General features: G+C 32.2%; 2 protein-coding genes across 2 annotated transcripts; both read left to right on the top strand.

Moving 5' to 3' along the window:
* Nucleotides 1-1,061: 1,061 nt before the first annotated feature.
* Nucleotides 1,062-8,825, top strand: LOC124364746 (venom serine carboxypeptidase-like). The gene is made up of 2 exons (XM_046820454.1): nucleotides 1,062-2,338; nucleotides 8,586-8,825. Exons 1-2 carry the CDS (start codon nucleotides 1,115-1,117, stop codon nucleotides 8,748-8,750), a joined length of 1,389 nt encoding a protein of 462 aa, XP_046676410.1. The 5' UTR covers nucleotides 1,062-1,114; the 3' UTR covers nucleotides 8,751-8,825.
* A 3,380-nt stretch (nucleotides 8,826-12,205) lies between these two features.
* LOC124364745 (venom serine carboxypeptidase-like) lies at nucleotides 12,206-16,976 on the top strand. Its single transcript, XM_046820453.1, has 2 exons — nucleotides 12,206-13,468; nucleotides 16,726-16,976. The coding sequence occupies exons 1-2, from the start codon at nucleotides 12,245-12,247 to the stop codon at nucleotides 16,888-16,890; spliced, it is 1,389 nt and encodes a 462-aa protein (XP_046676409.1). The 5' UTR covers nucleotides 12,206-12,244; the 3' UTR covers nucleotides 16,891-16,976.
* The last annotated feature ends 1,602 nt before the right edge of the window (nucleotides 16,977-18,578 follow it).

Raw genomic sequence — 18,578 nt, 5'->3', positions numbered from 1 at the left:
TCTCTCGTAGCTATCAGCTGATTTTCCTTCTCTTGAAAATTACCTTCCTTATGTAAACAAACGAAATTCCCAGTTTGTCCAACAGGAGCACTAACGGTTATTATGTTCAAACAGCTGATGTTAACACAAAAATGGATTATAACATAGTCTTGAGTTTCCTAATGGAAGACTATGGTAATCTTTTAAAAGTGATGAAAAGTATTGTTCATTGCTCAATAGCATATTAATGCTCAGCTTTGCCTAGCGCATAAATGCAATCTTGTCCCGCAACAGTTCACGTTTTGTAATGAAATGTACTATATTTGAGTCTAAAACTCCTTAACACGTGTCAGTATACATTCTTCAAACTGTTTTACACCTTCACAAAACTATAATACTTTCTTGTTAAAAATATCATGAACATAACACAAGAAATAGAAGCATGATCAAATATCCAACTTGCTAATTTACATGTATAAAAAACTTTTAAAATGCATTGGATACTAAATGTGTTACTACTAAATTACCTGATTATAACAAACTTCATCAAAATAAGTTGTATCATTTACTTCAGTAAATATTGCCAAATAAATACTATTATACAATTGAAAAATTTATCAGTACAGTGGTGTATATATTGAGTCTATGTATATCTTATTAGTAAATTGTCTGCTAATGTATAGAAATGTACGCAGTTATAAATATAAAAATACTGTATTCATTTTAATTTGACCTATCAAATGAAGCATTTTATTTGGTTTGAATTCAAAACATGAGTTGTGGCCAAACTCATAATTTGGCCACAACTCATGTCCCCCATGGAAATTAAAGGGATTACCTAAATATTAATTTATTATGTTACATGTAACTTTAATATTTGACTCATAACTATTTTGAATCCATTATTTATTTATCATTGCGTAGGTAGTGTTTTAGACTCTCTAATTTGTGATTCTGAGACAAAATATGTCAAAATTTATCTGGGTCTGTGATAAATTCTATTTTTGATTAATAATCAACCACGGTTATCAAAACCAAAGAACTTGTATTAATAATCTCTTGGGAACTTTTGTTCTAAAAAGATAAATAAATGTAATATTAGTTTACAATTTTTTACTGTTTAGTCTTTGTTAAAATGGTAGCAGTGTGGTTACTTTTTTTCTTTTCAGTGAATGTTGAGGGGTTTTTCTTTTTCCCTGAAATAGAGAAATTCTATCTACCTGGTGATGCTGATGCGGGAATATCATTATACTTAACTCCTCTCTTGGAGGAGGGAAAATATGAAGAAGCTCAACAACTGTCGAGAGTTAAACCTGACTTAGGAAATATAACAAGCTACTCCGGATTCTTCACCATTAACAAACAGTGCCAATCAAATTTGTTCTTTTGGTTTTTCCCAGCACAAAAAGGACAATGGAAGGATGCACCACTTCTGCTGTGGTTAGAAGGAGGTCCAGGACTTACATCTTTGTACTCAATACTCTTAAACATAGGTCCTTTGAAATATCATGAAGGAGAATTACAGAAACAAGAGTTTTCTTGGAATTTAGAAACTAACCTGCTCCTCATAGACCAACCTGTTGGAACAGGTTACAGTTTTACGAAGAGTGGATGCTATGCTAAAAACGAAACAGATGTGGGCGAGGACCTATACAAAGCACTAATCCAGTTTTACCAACTTTTCCCAGAGCTAGTTAAAAACAATTTTTTCATCTCTGGACAATCATATGCCGGCCATTACATTCCTGCTTTAGGCCACGCCATTCACAAATATAATCCTGGTGCTGAAGTGAAGATCAGTCTGACTGCCATGATGATCGGCAACGGCTTGAGTGACGCTGAGACACAGCTGGACTACGGTAATCATCTCTACTATCTTGGACTGATTGACGATGCAGCAAGAGACGTATACAATCAGAATTATAAACAGTTTGTGCAAGACATTAAGGATAAAAATTGGAATGCTGCCACTAAACTTTGTGATGCCTTTAGAGGGTTCCTGTATGACAGGTTTGTGGACAGGAAAGTGAATATGTTCAATTATATTGATGGCTCTTCAATATCACCACGTAATTTGTCAAGATACATCCAATCAGCCGAATTCCGTAAGGCACTTCAGATCGGTTACCTTCCATTCCATTCGTTTCCAACTGTTTACCGCAATTTACGTAATGACATTGTACAGTCAGTAAAACCCTGGGTGGAAGAATTGTTGGAGTTCTACCCCATAGTGTTCTACAATGGTCAGTTGGACCTAGCTTGTGCCTATCCCCTGACCATTAACTTTCTTCGTTCTCTCGATTGGAGTGGGAAGGAGCAGTATCTCAATTCTAACAGAACAAAGTGGTGTTTAAAAGATGTAAGTATTAAACATTTTTATAATTTAATGAATATAACTCGTAAAAACCGTTTGTAACCTTTCCACTGAATATAGTGCTTTGGAGTATAAAAAATGTTTGAAAATTTTGTCAAGCTGTCGCTATAGCCTTTCAAAAATCAAGAAAATTTGTAAAACTTTATTTTACCACCGTCTGAAATTACTTCAATAAAATTCCCTTAATCTGATGGATTATTACTTTTGTTGGTACTGATAAAAGTCGTGGGAATCACTGGTTAGAGTTTTTAAATTTTAAAATTAATATTTTATTTGGAATTTATAAATTAAAAAATATAAATCAGTGCAAATGGTAAACTTTTGTCTCTTACAATGTCTTGCTACGAAACAGGATTTAACTCACATTTGAAGATATAACCCCTGGAACATGTTTTGTAAATGGATACCGGTACATGAAAATTGATCTTACCGCTTTTATCAGCATTTACCTGTATTTAACGTAGTTATGGTGGGAAGCGTTGACTCAATGCGAATGATGAGTTCAGCTCAAAATCATCTGCTTAGTACAAGGTCCAAAATCTGACGCTGTCACAGGCTGCACTTATGAAATTTCGAGTCATTTTCGTCTGAAGAGGTCCAAAAAGTCAGCAACGACAAAGATAAAAAATAACTCTTTACATCGTTTTGACTTCAGAGACATCCAGACTTCAAAATAAATTATAATCTAGTTGAATAGGTATTCTCATTGTCTCATCAGGCGCATGATTTAGTGCACTACAATGTATTAGACACAATCCTAAAGCACAGAGGAGCAACTAAGTTTTGTACACATAACGTATGTATGGTGGGAAGGGTTGATTTAATGCAAGCTGAATTCATCAATCGGATCATATAGAAAAGAAAATACTGTTTTCTTGAAGTTTTGTAAAAAAAGTTTTAAAAGTTTGTTTTAAAATCTCTAAATAGCTAACATGTGGTGTAATTAAAAATTGTTTGTGTTTGTTTGCATAGCTTTTGAAACAACGCAGCTAATGTATTTAGGGTATCAACTGAGAGTCTATGAGAAGACTGACATTCTGTCCGTTGTACTATCTTTCAACCCTAATACCCCTAATTTCATAAAAGAGAATGAATAATTTCTTTTATGAGAAAAGGTAACTCTACTACCATTTTGCTGAGTTTCAAGGATATGTGATTGATTATGGGCTACCCATGGCAGAAGAAATTTTAGTTGATTCAGAACTAAATAGTCTGTCAATCCCACAATCAGTAGAGAGATTTAATATCATCTACTTAAAACTGGATTTTACAGTTCATGATGATGCAATGTCATATACAACAAAAAAGAAGTGCTCAAATTGGAGCCTTGAGATACTCCTGAACTGGAAATGAAGCTTTCAGAATTCATTCCTCCTAACTGTAATACAAATGTTCTTTCCATAATATAAGATTTTACCCAGTGAATAAGATTAGGGGAAGATCAAAAAGCTTGAAACTCTCAAAAAGAGTTGATAGTATTAACCTTCCCCCTTCCATAACAGCAGGATCATTCACTACTAAAACAATGCCAATTTTGTGGCAATCAGATGATTTGGAGATACAAATATAAGGTGGAAAACTACGAGATCATAAAGAAAACTGCACATTATCTTTTAAAATATATTTGGCACAGAACTTATGACAGAAATCAGTCTAATCTTAATTTGGAGACCCTTTTTTGGAATTGGTATGACTATTGCATTCTTCCAAATGAAAGGAAACTGCCCCGTCACCATACTGAACAGTAATAAAAAGTAACTGGCTTGTTCTGCACCAATAACCTGTTCTTAAACTTTTCCAAATTGAACATTGTGGAATTTTATTCCCAAACCTGCCAAAATGTTCCTAATATTTGTACATTTGGTGCCACCAAATAAGTAGCAATTTTTCTGTAAGTTTCTTATGGGTCCATCTTGATTTTGACACGAAATGGAATACCCATATAAACACTTAATCGAAGCAGTTAAATTCAGCTATATTTACCCTGAGGTGGCTTTCTACATTTGCCTCCAAGCAAGTTCTTATACTGGGTTACTTAAGCTTATTTGAGTCAAAGCTGAGGTATGGAATAATTTTGGGGATTTTCTAGTGTCATCAACTCTAATAGAGTATTCACTGTTCAAAAGAAAGCGTTGAGAGTCATCTGGGGAATGAGACCAGATGAGAGTTGTAGAGAGTTGTTTCTGATCCAGTGGGATTCTTACCTTGGCCTCCCTTCTCATTTTTCATTTGGCAATGTTTTCAAAATAAAACTCTTTTTCATTTAAATCATGATCATAACACACAGCACAGAAATTACCTAATTTCAAACTGTTTCAGACTCAACTTTTTCAAAAACTCAATTTTTTTATTTTGGTATTTACAATTTACTTCTAAATGTAATCAAAATTCAAATGTAAACAGTTTCAAAAATTATTTAAAGGCTTATTTGATCGGGAAGGCTTTCTACAGTCTCCACGACGCTCTCATGATACCCATGTCTTGATTGGACCTTGATTTTTGTTGTTGTAGGAATAACTTAAAATAGTTACAATAATTTATTGTGTTTTACCTTTAGATTGTATGCTCTATTGTTAACAGTTGTTGTTCTGTTTCTTTTTTATAATTACTTTTGATTCTGATGTTTTGACTTGCACAGAAAACCTTTGAGTTCTATTGTATAAATAAATTATTCTTATTCTTATTCTTATTCTTATAGAAGTAAGAACATAGAATAATTTTGATAATGAATGCAGGAATGCAACGGATGTAACAGACTCAGTGAATTGTTATACTCATAATGGTAGACTTGACATAATTAACCAATACCGGAAGAATGTCAATGCTTGAATGCGATATGTCCATGAAGTCCATCTCACAACTGCTTTTTATCAAAATATTGACATAAAGAAGCAAAGTACTTTCCAAATTTAGAACACAGGACATTTATGTCACAACTGTCATCAATATTGGCAGCTGAATAGAGGGAGTCTTTTAGAAGTTGGTTAAATTATTTCCAAAATTTGGTATAATTTTCAACAATTCTAGAATACTGCCTTCTGCACAATCCAGGTCTACTTTTACCAATCTCAGCCCTGAATACGTTTTGTAGCCATCCAGATTGCTTAATTAAGTTTTCTATGAACAAATTTCTTCCTCTTAAGCATATTGATTAAGTTGATTGAAAACCCATTGGGTATCAGAAACATTTTCTCTTTGCCCTTGGTATATTACCCCTCAGAGATGTACATAATGAGTTCTAAGTTAGCCTTAGCTCCAGAATGAGTGATGGAGACAAAACATATCAGTCCAGTTATAAGATATAAACCCGAGTACTCAACTGATGGACAGTGGCAGTAAACCTATAAAAGAACCAGTTCTAGCCCTTGAATAAAAATCACACCAAAGTGTAAATGGTCAGTCATCCAATCACAGTTTGGAGCTTAAGTCACCCATAATCAACATGTTTCTTCACGTGTTGCAAGAACACGTAACGTTAATGTTTTTTTTGCGGGTTACTTTTATTGTTCATGTTTATGTTTCATGAACAATATTTTACCATACTAGGAAAAAAACGAAAACTTGTACGAAATCAAATAAAACGTACAAAAGTATATTAATTAACTAGCAGTTACCTGTGACTTCACATCTTTTTTTGGGCTTTGTATGTGTGTATTAGCACTTCTGTTGTGAGTGAATTATATTTCTGATGTCAATGTTGAGTTTGCCACCAAGGAAATATATAAAAACTTATATATTTATGGCTATTGTAATTTATTCTGGCCTTAATATTTTTGTGCCATAGTTGATTTTGCCTTGTTTTCACAATCAAGGAACTATGTATGCATACACAGGTCTGAGAAGCCTATTTTTGTCAAAAGACAACTTAGATGGATTTCATAACAGTTTTTAAAATTGTCAGATAGTAAATTTGTCTTTGAAATCTGCATTATAACCAAGCACTGCATACATAATATTTTGCTAAAATGTACAGTTAAAAGTATATTTTTACCAAAACTTAATTTTATAATCTGGATATTTTCTTAATCAACAGAGAAAAAAACAACATTATATTTTCAACAACATTTTTTGGCTCTTTTTTTTTTGTTGCTCAACAGTGGTTTGCAGAAAAGTTTGAAATAAGAAGTGTCATTACTAATAAGTTTACTCTATGCTTTCAAGACTATAACTGTGAAAAAATCGAAAATAGTAGTTAAATTAATTAAACGTATTGTTATTCTGTCATAAAACAATGTTTACACATACCAGTTGATTACATTTAACAGACTATCAATCTATACTGGTATACAGAAATCGATCTCTTTTTCTATCAGTTTCTTCTTGATTTTTCCAATGAACTTTTAGTAGTTATTTTGCTATTTGGGGTGGAGACAAATCCAACAAATAAGAGATCATTATAATCGGTACAGTCATTCTTGAGTTATAAATAGTGTAATGAACTCAGCCTTTTTTTATGTATAAAGGAGTAGATTAATATGAAAACCTTATAAATGTAATATTCTCTCAATTTAAATGTGATGTAACTAATATCCCTAATTTCATTCTTCTGAACCAATATTATTGCAAATTATATTTTTATTGTTATTTTTGTCATCTAAAATTCTCAAAAATATATGAGGCAAAATAGATATTAAAACCTTACAACTCTGCAATGTTTGTTAGTATAAAATCATTTTATTTTTTTCTTTATTGTTAATTCTAGATTTCTAATGTTCTAGTTAATTACACTTTTTGTTTTGATTTAATAATAATCCCCCAAGCGTCCATCATCAATATTTTTGATGACTCGGATCTTCACTAAACGTCATAAAAAATTTATGTATTAAAACTCATTTTGCAGACGCTAATATACTAATCAAATCACATTATAACCTATGCTGTTCAAAAGCCCACCAGTTTTTCTTTATGTGTAGTAGTCTTTCGATTTCTCGTACTCTTTTAGTCTACATAATTTTCATCAGCTGTTGTTTCCAGCGAAGTGTGTTTGCGTTGTGTTGCCCTTTATTGTAGATACAAATGTGATTTGACACAGGGTAGTGATGTCCATGGATATAATACGAGGGGAACGGACAACCTGAGAATTTAGTCTCACAGAACGATGGCTTATAAACAACTTCCATCGCAGGTTGGTGTTAAAGTGATCAACAGACTCCCGGAGTGCATCAAAGAATTGGCAACAAAGAAACGTTTCAAAGCTCGATTACAAGATCTTTTAGTATCAAATGCGTTTTATTCTGTTGATGAGTTCATGACAAATCAATGGGAGTGCTAAAATTATTTTGTTAACTCTGTTGCCGAAATGAATAACATTTTGTGCTGACAATTGTAAAAGAATGTTTAATTAAAGTTACATTGGTTAAAATTAATGTTTTAAAATTCAACATTAGAGTAAGTTAGACACATGCAATGCAATTGTAAAAAAATTGTCTACTGCAATAAAGAAAATTTTAATTTTAATTGTTTGTTGTTGCTCAGATACAAACATGTGAATTTCACTGTTTTACAGTCTATTTTGTCCTTGTTTTCGTTTCAATTAGTTTTTATATGGTTACTAATTGTTAGAAATGATGTTATTGCATATAAATATTTTTTATGTTTTTCATAAAAGATGATCACTATTTTAACTTTTCTCTATACTGTATACGTAAATATTTTGAATTGCTAAAATAACTTACAGCCATGTATAGTTTTATATTCATAGTAAAATTTGCTACAAGTACATTATTCTAAATGTATTGCTACTACATTTAGTATAATATAAAAATTAAGGACATTGTTATATCAATGTGTTCTATAATTATGACGAGTAGGAAAAAATTTCAAATGCACACTTATTCATAAAAATATTGAAAAAATTATTATTATAAACAGTTCAACATTATACATATATGTAAGGACAAAATTTCCTACAATTTGGCTATTCTGAATTTTGAATATATGTAATATTTCAAATACATGTGCATACTTTATTGCAATTTTTTAAAAAAATTTTTTTTACTATATTTTAATTTCAGAACTAAGACATTGTTTTCTCTAACTTCATAGTTACACAGTCTGAAAGCTTAGTTCTTTGCAAAAAAAGTGGTATATAATACTTTATATTTAAGTTGATATTTAGATTTATTATAAATTTTACAAGGACAGTCTGCAAAAAGTCATAAAACAGGTATGCACTTTACAAAATATAATGGAAGCTCAAAGGGTTAATTCACATAGATGACACGTGTTACAGGACTTAGCTGGATACTATAAAGGAGGACATAACCTGTACGATGTGCTGATACGGGATGCAGGCCATGCGGTAACAAATGACCAACCTCTTTGGGCCCTCACCCTCATCAGTTCTGTCACTTTGGGAACTCCTGACAACCCTCTGCATGCTCTAACCCCTTGTTGATTGTAAATCATTACTACCGAAAAGATTAGTTGTTATGTGTGCGTTGGTTAGTAAAGTGTAGTTCAGTTCTTGGTACTGTTTTGTTATTTGTGTACATATTTTTATTCAATCCTGAAGTAAAGGAAGTAAAGCAGAATAAATGGAAAAAATATTTTAAAATATACATTTTTTAAATTATTGTTCTTTTAAATTTTATTGATATTTAAAACTTTTTTTAAATAGATTTTCTCTCTTTTGGAATTTTTTTAACTTTTTAAATATATTAGTAATTAAAAAACAAAATTTGAATACTGAAATACTTAGTATACATAATCTAGTAAAACAATACTAAATAGTTGGTGGATTCCGTAGGCGATTTTACCTTCAATCAAGTGAAGTGCTATTAATATTAATGATGTTTCTAAGTGTCAAATGGGGCATCTCAAACACGGTTTCCCTCCGTTTAGGGGGATATTTGATATGGTTCAAGTAATTTATTGATAGTTAATATTTGATAAGAATACACTTCTTTAATAAAAATAATAATTTGTGCTGTTTTCTAATTATTTTCTTTAACATATATGCCAGTTTCAAGGTAGAAAGAACAGTAATTTTAACAGTAAATGTATGTGAGCTGTAACTGTATAATGTATCATCAGGTTGAAAGCCATTATCATATCAACTAGAACATGGATGAGTACAATGTTATTGTGCTTAACTATATCAAAGGTAAGAGAACAAATTAAACTACAACTGCATTGCAAATAAATAATCACCATATCAAAAACTCTGTTGAAACTTGTAGTAAGCTTGCAACCAAGCTAAATGTAATATTTAGTTTTCAAGATGAAGAGATAGACTAGTTGTTGATCTATCAGATCACTTAGCCAGGAAAGTGAAGTAGTTGAGTTTAGTCTCCTACACTGGCCAAGATTGTGCTCAAAGAAAGTGCAACTCAGATTGCGGAGAAAACCCTCTTCTAGTGAGCAAGAGGACCACTTGAGCATGACCGGGCAAGGAAGATTTCCTTTCCCAGGTACCATGAGCTATAGGTCCTAATGTAGATGTTTTGGCAGATGTACTTGTGTGAGTCCAAAATTGTTGTATTTCTCGGTCAGTAGAGAAACCCTCACTGTTGGACTTTGCGCATCATGCTCCGGTTCACACCCTCAGAGTTGATGAGGACTGATTCACTCCCTAAGTAAGGTAAGAAAGTTCCAGATGGGACACAAGCTCGTGGAATTTTGATAGCGCTTCGAGATGTCTGTCTGTCACGAAGAAGCACGCTAGGATCACAGATGGATCATCCAAGTGTATCCATGAAGAGATAGACTAGTTTTTAGTCTATCAGATTGATGGGAAAGGGTTTCTTTCTAGTCTGGTCATGCTCGAGTAGTACTATTGGTAGATGTGGGTTTCTCCGTAATCTGAGTTAAAACGGATTATTCCCCTTATCAAAAACTATGTCACCTGCCAACTATTTTAGCTGGTAAGGCATAGGGGCACTCTCCTGTGCTATACACCTGACTTGCTTGGGAAACTAAGTTTCAGCAAAGGAGAAGACGGAAGACACTCCACCTAATGAAGCTGTTTCAACGCTGTTTTATCTCTTCAAACACAGACAGGACAACAGATTTCTGCCCTCTTGAGTAGGTTTGGCGAGTTTCAAGATTTTATAAGCAGTTTTTTTCAATAAAAATAATACTTTCTACAAAACAAGTGCATGCTACAACAGTTCTTTTCCACCTTCGCCCAGTTTACATTAGGTTTCTCATATAATGTACTCCAACAGCAAATCCTGAAGTTTTTTTAGTTTTATTTTTTTTTTATACTTTTACGTTGGTTTACTGGTTTCCAAGACTTTCTGTTTTCAAGTTAACACTAAATTAGAAGGAGAAGAAACTTGCACTAGAAATTTGATTACAGAATTAGAAAGCGTGTGAGGATTATTTAGAGAGGATTTTGACGTTGAGCGATATTAAAGATGTAGTCATAACTTAACCACAATGGAGGACCTTTTAAGGCAACTAAAACACTAGCATTACATGAAAGTACAATGTAATTGCAGTAGATTTGTATTTCATACTGTAGTGTAAACTAACATAATTTACACCGTAAAAACAAGTATGAGCGTTTAGTAATGCTTTAATCGTAACTGTCCTGTAGTTGTCTTTTTGTGTTTTCAAGATGGTAATTGGATATTTAAAAAATACAAGTAATTGGAAAACCTAATTTTTGGAGTTATGTGTATGATATGATTGAAATATTTTTCTATTTTTTTACCGTTTTTCACATTTATTTTACTAATCATTTTTTTAAATAAACTTTTGGGATTCGGAAAAGTAATTACATAATTTTTTACATACTTGTTTTAAAGCTACAATAGTAAAAATGATCTTTGTAACATTTATTTAAGATAAAAAACATTACATTTTTTGAGCAGTTTTTGCAGAATATAAATTTAAATAGACATATTTTGTTTACAAAAATATAAACATAACTAAACATTTAAACTGCAAACCTCTCTCTTAATTAGACACCTTCAAACAAATTAAAATAATGTAAAAATGTCATGAATAAGATGTGTTTTCATCACTCTGTTTGGAAATGGAATATTTTTCAATATAACTGAGATCTGCGAAGTCATTGTTTCCCTCGTAGCTGAGTCAGCTGATTTTCCTTCTCTTAAAAATTACCTTCCTTATATAAATAATCGAAATTCCTAGTTTGTCCAACAGGAGCACTAATGGTTATTATGTTCAAACAGCTGATTTTAACACCAAAATAAATTATAACATAGTCTTAAGTTTCCTTATGGAAGACTATGAAATTTCAGAAAAGTATCGTTCAATGTTCAATAGCCATGTTCCACGCTCAGTTTCACCTAGCACATAAATAAAATATTGCCCCGCAAAAGTTCACGTTTTTTAATGAAATGTACTATATTTGAGTGTAAAACTCCTTAACACTAGTCCAGTAAACGTTGCCAAATAAATACTACTATACAATTAAAAAATTTCTCAGTAGAGTGGCATATAAATTAAACCTATCTATACCTTATTAATAAATTTTATGTTAATGTGTAGAAATTTACACAGTTGCAAATATAAAAATACTGTATTAATTTTAATTTTACACATCAAAGAAACATTTATTTGGTTTGAATTCAAAACGTTTGTTGTGACCAAACTCATATTGATATTAAAGGGACTACCTAGATATTAATTAATAATGTTACATGTAACTTTAATATTTGACTCATAACTATTTTGAATCCATTATTTATTTATAATTGCATAGGTAGTGTATTAGACTCTCTAATTTGTGTTTCTGAGACAAAATATGTCAAAATTTATCTGGGTCTGTGATAAACTCTATTTTTTGATTAATAATCAACCACGGTTATCAAAACCAATGAACTTGTATTAATAATCTCCTGGGAACTTTTGTTCTAAAAAGATAAATAAATATAATATTAGTTTGACAATTTTTTTCACTGTTTAGTCTGTGTTAAAATGGTAGCAGTGTGGTTACTTTTTTTATTTTCAGTGAACGTTGAAGGGTTTTTCTTTTTCCCTGAAATAGAAAAATTCTATCTACCTGGTGATGCTGATGCGGGAATATCATTATACCTAACTCCTCTCTTGGAGGAGGGAAAATATGAAAAAGCTCAACAACTGTCGAGAGTTAAACCTGACTTAGGAAACATAACAAGCTACTCCGGATTCTTCACCATTAACAAACATTGCCAATCAAATTTGTTCTTTTGGTTTTTCCCAGCACAAAATGGACAATGGAAGGATGCACCGCTTCTGTTGTGGTTAGAAGGAGGTCCAGGACTTACATCTTTGTATTCAATACTCTTAAACATAGGTCCTTTGAAATATCATGAAGGAAAATTACAGAAACAGGAGTTTTCTTGGAATTTAGAAACTAACTTGCTCCTCATAGACCAACCTGTTGGAACAGGTTACAGTTTTACGAAGAGTGGATGCTATGCTAAAAACGAAACAGATGTGGGCGAGGACCTGTACAAAGCACTAATCCAGTTTTACCAACTGTTCCCGGAGTTAGTCAAGAACAATTTTTTCATCTCTGGACAATCATATGCCGGCCATTACATTCCTGCTTTAGGCCACGCCATTCACAAATATAATCCTGGTGCTGAGGTGAAGATCAGTCTCGCTGCCATGATGATCGGCAACGGCTTGAGTGACGCTGAGACACAGCTGGACTATGGTAATCATCTCTACTATCTTGGACTGATTGACGATGCAGCAAGAGACGTATACAATCAGAATTATAAACAGTTTGTGCAAAACATTAAGAATAAAAATTGGAATGCTGCCTCTAAAATTAGTTATGCATTTAGAGGTTTCCTGTACGACAAGTTTGTGGGCAGAAAAGTGGATTTTTTCAATTATATTGATGGCTCTTCAATATCACTAGATAATTTGACAAGATACATCCAATCAGCTGAATTTCGTAAGGCACTTCAGATCGGTTACCTTCCATTCAATTCGTTTAAAAATGTTTACCGCAATTTACGTAATGACATTGTACAGTCAGTAAAACCCTGGGTGGAAGAATTGTTGGAGTTCTACCCCATAGTGTTCTACAATGGTCAGTTGGACTTAACTTGTGCCTATCCCCTGACCATCAACTTTCTTTGTTCTCTCGATTGGAGTGGGAAGGAGCAGTATCTCAATTCTAACAGAACAAAGTGGTGTGTAAAAGATGTAAGTATTAAACATTTTTATAATTTTCATACTTTAATGTATATAGCTCATAAAAGCCGTTTGTAACCTTTCCACTAAAAATAGTGCTGTGGAGTGTAAAAAATGTGTGAAAATTTTGCCCAGCAATCTCTATGACCTTTCAAAAATCAGGAAAATTTGTAATACTTTATTTTACCACTGTGTGAAATTACTTCAATAAAATTGCTTCAATCCGACGCTTTATTACTTTCCATGGTACTGATAAAGTCGTAGGAATCACTGGTGAGAGTTTTTAAATCTTAAAACTAATATCTTATTTGGAATTTATAAGTTTAAAAATATAAATCAGTGCAAATGGTAAAATTTTGTTCTTACAATGTCTTGATCTGAAACAAGGTTTAGGAGAAACTCAAAATTGATATAACCCCTGGGAAATATTTTGTAAATGGATAGAGGAAAAATATCTTGTAGCTTTATCAGCATTTGTCTGTATTTAACGTAGTTGTGGTGAGAAGCATTGATTCAATGAAAATGATGAGTTCCACTCGAAGTTACCTGTTTAGTGCAGCGTCCAAAATCTGACACAGTCACAGACTTGACTCCTGAAATCAGGAGTCAATGTCCATCTGAAGAGGTCCAAAAAGTCAGCAACGAAGAAGATAAAAAATAACTCTTTACATCGTTTTGACTTCAGAGACATCCAGACTTCAAAATAAATTATAATCTAGTTGAATAGGTATTCTTATTGTCTCATCAGGCGCACGATTTAGTGCACTACAATGTATTAGACACAATCCTAAAGCGCAGTGGAGCAATCAAGTTGTGTACACATAACGTATGTATGGTGGGAAGGGTTGATTTAATGCAAGCTGAATTCATCATTCGGATCATATAGAAAAGAAAATATTGTTTTCTTGAAGTTTTGTAAAAAAAAATGTTAAAAGTTTGTTTTAAGATCTTTAAATAGCTAACATGTGGTGTAATTAAAAATTGTTTGTGTTTGTTTACATAGCTTTTGAAACAACGCAGCTAATGTATTTAGGGTATCAACTGAGAGTCTATGAGAAGACTGACATTCTGTCCGTTGTACTATCTTTCAACCCTAATACCCCTAATTTCATAAAAGAGAATGAAGAATTTCTTTTATGAGAAAAGGTAACTCTACTACCATTTTGCTGAGTTTCAGGGATATGTGATTGATTATGGGCTACCCATGACAGAAATTTTAGTTGATTCAGAACTAAATAGTCTACAATACCACAATCAGTAGAGAGATTTTAATATTATCTTCTTAAAACTGGATGTCACAGTTCATGATATAATGTATATGCAGTGTCATACACAACAAAAAAGAATGGCTCAAGTTAGAGCCTTGAGGTACTCCTGAACTGCTAATGAAACCCTCAGAATTCGTTCAACCTGACTGTACTACAAATGTCCTTTCCATAATATAGGATTTGACCTAGTGAATAAAATTAGGGGGAAATCCAAAAGCTTAAGTTTTCTATGAGCAAATTTCTTCTTCTTAACCAAATTGATCAAGTTAGCTGAAACCCCTTGGGTATCAGAAACATTTTCCCTTTGCCCTTGGTATATTACCCTTGATAGATATACATAATAAGTACTAAGTTACCCTTAGCTGCAGAATGGGTGATGGGGACTTAAACATGTCAGTCCAGTCAAAAGATATAAACCCAAGTAATCAACAGATGGATAGTGGTAGTTAACCTATAAAAGAACAAGTTCTAGCCCTTGAATAAAAATCACACCAAAGTGTAAATGGTCAGTCATCCAATCACAGTATGGAGATTAATTCACCCATCATCAACATGTTTCTTAACATGTTTCAACATTTTTATGTTTCATGAATAATATTGTACCATACTTGGAAAAAGCAAAAACTTGTATGAAAATAAAATAAAACATACAAAAGTGTATTAATTAACTAGCAGTTACCCGGGGCTTCACACCTTTTTTTGGGGCTTTGTATGTGTGTATGAGCACTTCTGTTATGAGTGAATTATATTTCTGACGCCAATGTTGAATTTTCCATCAAGAAAATATGTAAAAACGTATATATTTATGGCTATTGTAATTTATTCTGGCCATAATATTTTTGTGCCATAGTTGATTTTGCCTTGTTTCTACTATCAAGGAACTACGTATACATATGCAGGTCTGAGAAGCCTGTTTCTGTAAAAAGAACTAAGATGGGTTTTATAACAGTCTTTAAGTTAAATTGTGTAGTAAATGTTAGATGTGTGTGTAAATGTGTTTTAGACTTTCTTTGTCTTTGAAATCTGCTTTATAGTACTAACCAAGCACTGCATACATAATATTTTGCTAAAATATTCAGTTAAAAGTATATTTTTACCAAAACTTTTATTTTTCTTATATGGATATTTTCTTATCTCAACTTAACTCTTTTCTTAACTCAACAGAGAAAATAAAAAACACATATTTTTAAAAACTTTTTGGCTTTTTTAATTTTTTTGTTGCTTAACAGTGGTTAGAAACGGCTGAAATAAGAAGTGTCCTTACTGTTAAGTTTATTCTATGCTTTCAAGACTATAAATATAAAAATTGAAAATAGTGGTTAAATTAATTAAACATATGCTTGCGCTGTCATGAAACAATGTTTACAAAACATAAAAGTTGATTACATTTAACAGACTCTATCAATCTACATACTGTTATGCAGAAATCTTTCTCTTTTTCTATCTACTTGATTTTATCTATGAACTTTTAGTAGTTATCCTGCTATTAGGGGTGGAGACGAATCCTACAAATAAGAGATCATTATAATCGGTACAGTCATTCTTGAGTTATAAATAGGGTAACAAACCCGACTTTATTATATATATATATATATATATGTTATAAAAACATATAGAAAAAATTATATTATAAAAATATAATCTCATATATATATATATATATATATATATATATATATATATATATATATATAAAAGTAGATTAATATTTAAAGCTTGTAAAAAGTAATATTCTATCAATTTAATTGTGACGTAACCAATATCCCTAATTTCATTCTTCCAAATAAATATTATTGCAAATTATATTTTTATTTTTTGTCAAATAAATTCTTAAAAAATATTTGAGGGAAATAAACATTAAAACGTTACAACTCTGCAATGTTTGTTGGTATAAATTTATTTTACATTTTTTCTTTATTGTTAGTTCTAAATTTCTAATGTTCTAGTTTATTACACTTTTTGTATCGATTTGTTAATTCACATAGACAACATGTGTTACAGAACTTGGCTGGATACTACAAAGGAGGACATAACCTGTACGATGTGCTGGTACGGGATGCTGGCCATGCAGTAACAAATGACCAACCTCTTTTGGCCCTCACCCTCATCAGTTCTGTCACTTCGGGAACTCCTGACAACCCTCTGCATGCTCTAACCCCTTGTTGATTGTAAATCATTACTACCAAAGGGATTAGTTGTTATATGTGTGTTTATCAGTAAAATGTAGTTTAGTTCTTGGTAATGATTCCTTATTTTTGTACAATTTTTTATTCATTCCCAAAGTACATGAAGTAAAGAAGAATGTGTAAACAAATTTAAAAACTTCACTTTTTAAAGTTATTATTCTTTTCAATTTTATTGAACCTACAATTCTTTTTTAATCAATTTTCTCACTTTTGGAACTTTTTAACATTTTTAAATATATTACTAATTAAAATAACAAAATTTGAATACTGAAATACATAATCTAGTAAAAAAATACAAAATAAGTTGGTGGATTCTCTAGGAGATTTAACCTTCAATCATGTGTAGTGCTATTAATAATATCAATAATGCTTCTAGGTGTCAAACGTGACAATTCAAACAAGGGTTCCCTTCCTTTAAAGGTATATTTGGTATGGTTTACGTAATCTATTGATAATATTTTATAAAAATACACTTCTTAATAAAAATAATAATTTGTGTTGTTTACTAATTATTTGCTATAATGTATATGGCAGTTTCAAGGTAGAAATAATGGTTATCAATATTTCTAACAGTAAATGCATATGATCATCGTGAACTCAGCTGATGAGCTGAAACCATTATCTTATTGGTTAGAACATCAATGAGGACAATTCAGTGCTTAACTAGATCATAGGTAAGAGGGCAACTTAAACTACAACTACATTGCAAATAAATAATCACTATTTCAAAAAATCTCTGTTGAAAGTTGTATTAAGCTTTCTTAAGCTCGCTAAACATAATGTTCAGTATTCAAGATGAAGATATAGACTAGTTGTTAGTCTACCAGATGTTCTTAGCCAGGAAAGTTAAGTAGTCGAGTAAGTCTCCTATAATGGCTGAGATAGTACTCTAAGAAAGTGCCACTCAGATTATAGAGAAAATCCTCTTCTAGTGAGCAGAGGACTACTTGAGCACGACCAGGCAAGGAAGATATCCTTCCCCATGTAGCATGAGCTACAGGTGCTGATGGAACTGCGTTGGCAGATGTACTCGTGTGAGTCCAAAATTGTTGTATTTCTCGGTCAGTAACGAAACCCTCACTGCAGGACTTTGCGAATCGGTTCACACCCTCAGAGCTGATGAGCACTACTTCAGTCCCTAAGGTGAGAAAGTCCCAGATTGGACGCAAACTCGTGGAATTGTTGATAGCGTTTCAAGATGTCTGTCTCTTGACAGTCCGCATGAAGAACTGTGAGACGCTAGGACCATCCGAGTGTATCCATGAAGAGATAGACTAGTTAGTCCTATCAGAAGGATGGGAAAGAATATCTTCTTTGTCTGGTCATGTCTGCTCTTGCTAGATGAGGGTTTTTCCGTAATCTGAGTTGAGTAAGCTCTTCAGAGTTTAAAACGGATTATTCCCCATTATCACAAACTATGCCGCCTGCCAACTATTTTAGCTGATAAGGCGTAGGGGCTCCCCTGTGCTATACACCTGGCTTGCTTGGGAAACTAAATTTGAGCAAAGGAGCAGACGCTCCACCTAGTGAAGCTGTTTCAGCGTTGTTTTCATCTCTTCAAACACAGATAGTATAGCAGATTTCTGCCCTATTGAGTAGGTTTGACAAGTTTCAAGATTTTATAAGCAGTTTTTTTTTAAAAATAAAAATAATACTTTCTACAAAAAA

Source organism: Homalodisca vitripennis, chromosome 6 (genome assembly GCF_021130785.1).
Source record: "Homalodisca vitripennis isolate AUS2020 chromosome 6, UT_GWSS_2.1, whole genome shotgun sequence".
Lineage (NCBI taxonomy): Eukaryota > Metazoa > Arthropoda > Insecta > Hemiptera > Cicadellidae > Homalodisca > Homalodisca vitripennis.
The sequence above is the reverse complement of the archived record's forward strand: the minus strand, read 5'-3'. Positions and strand labels throughout refer to the sequence as shown.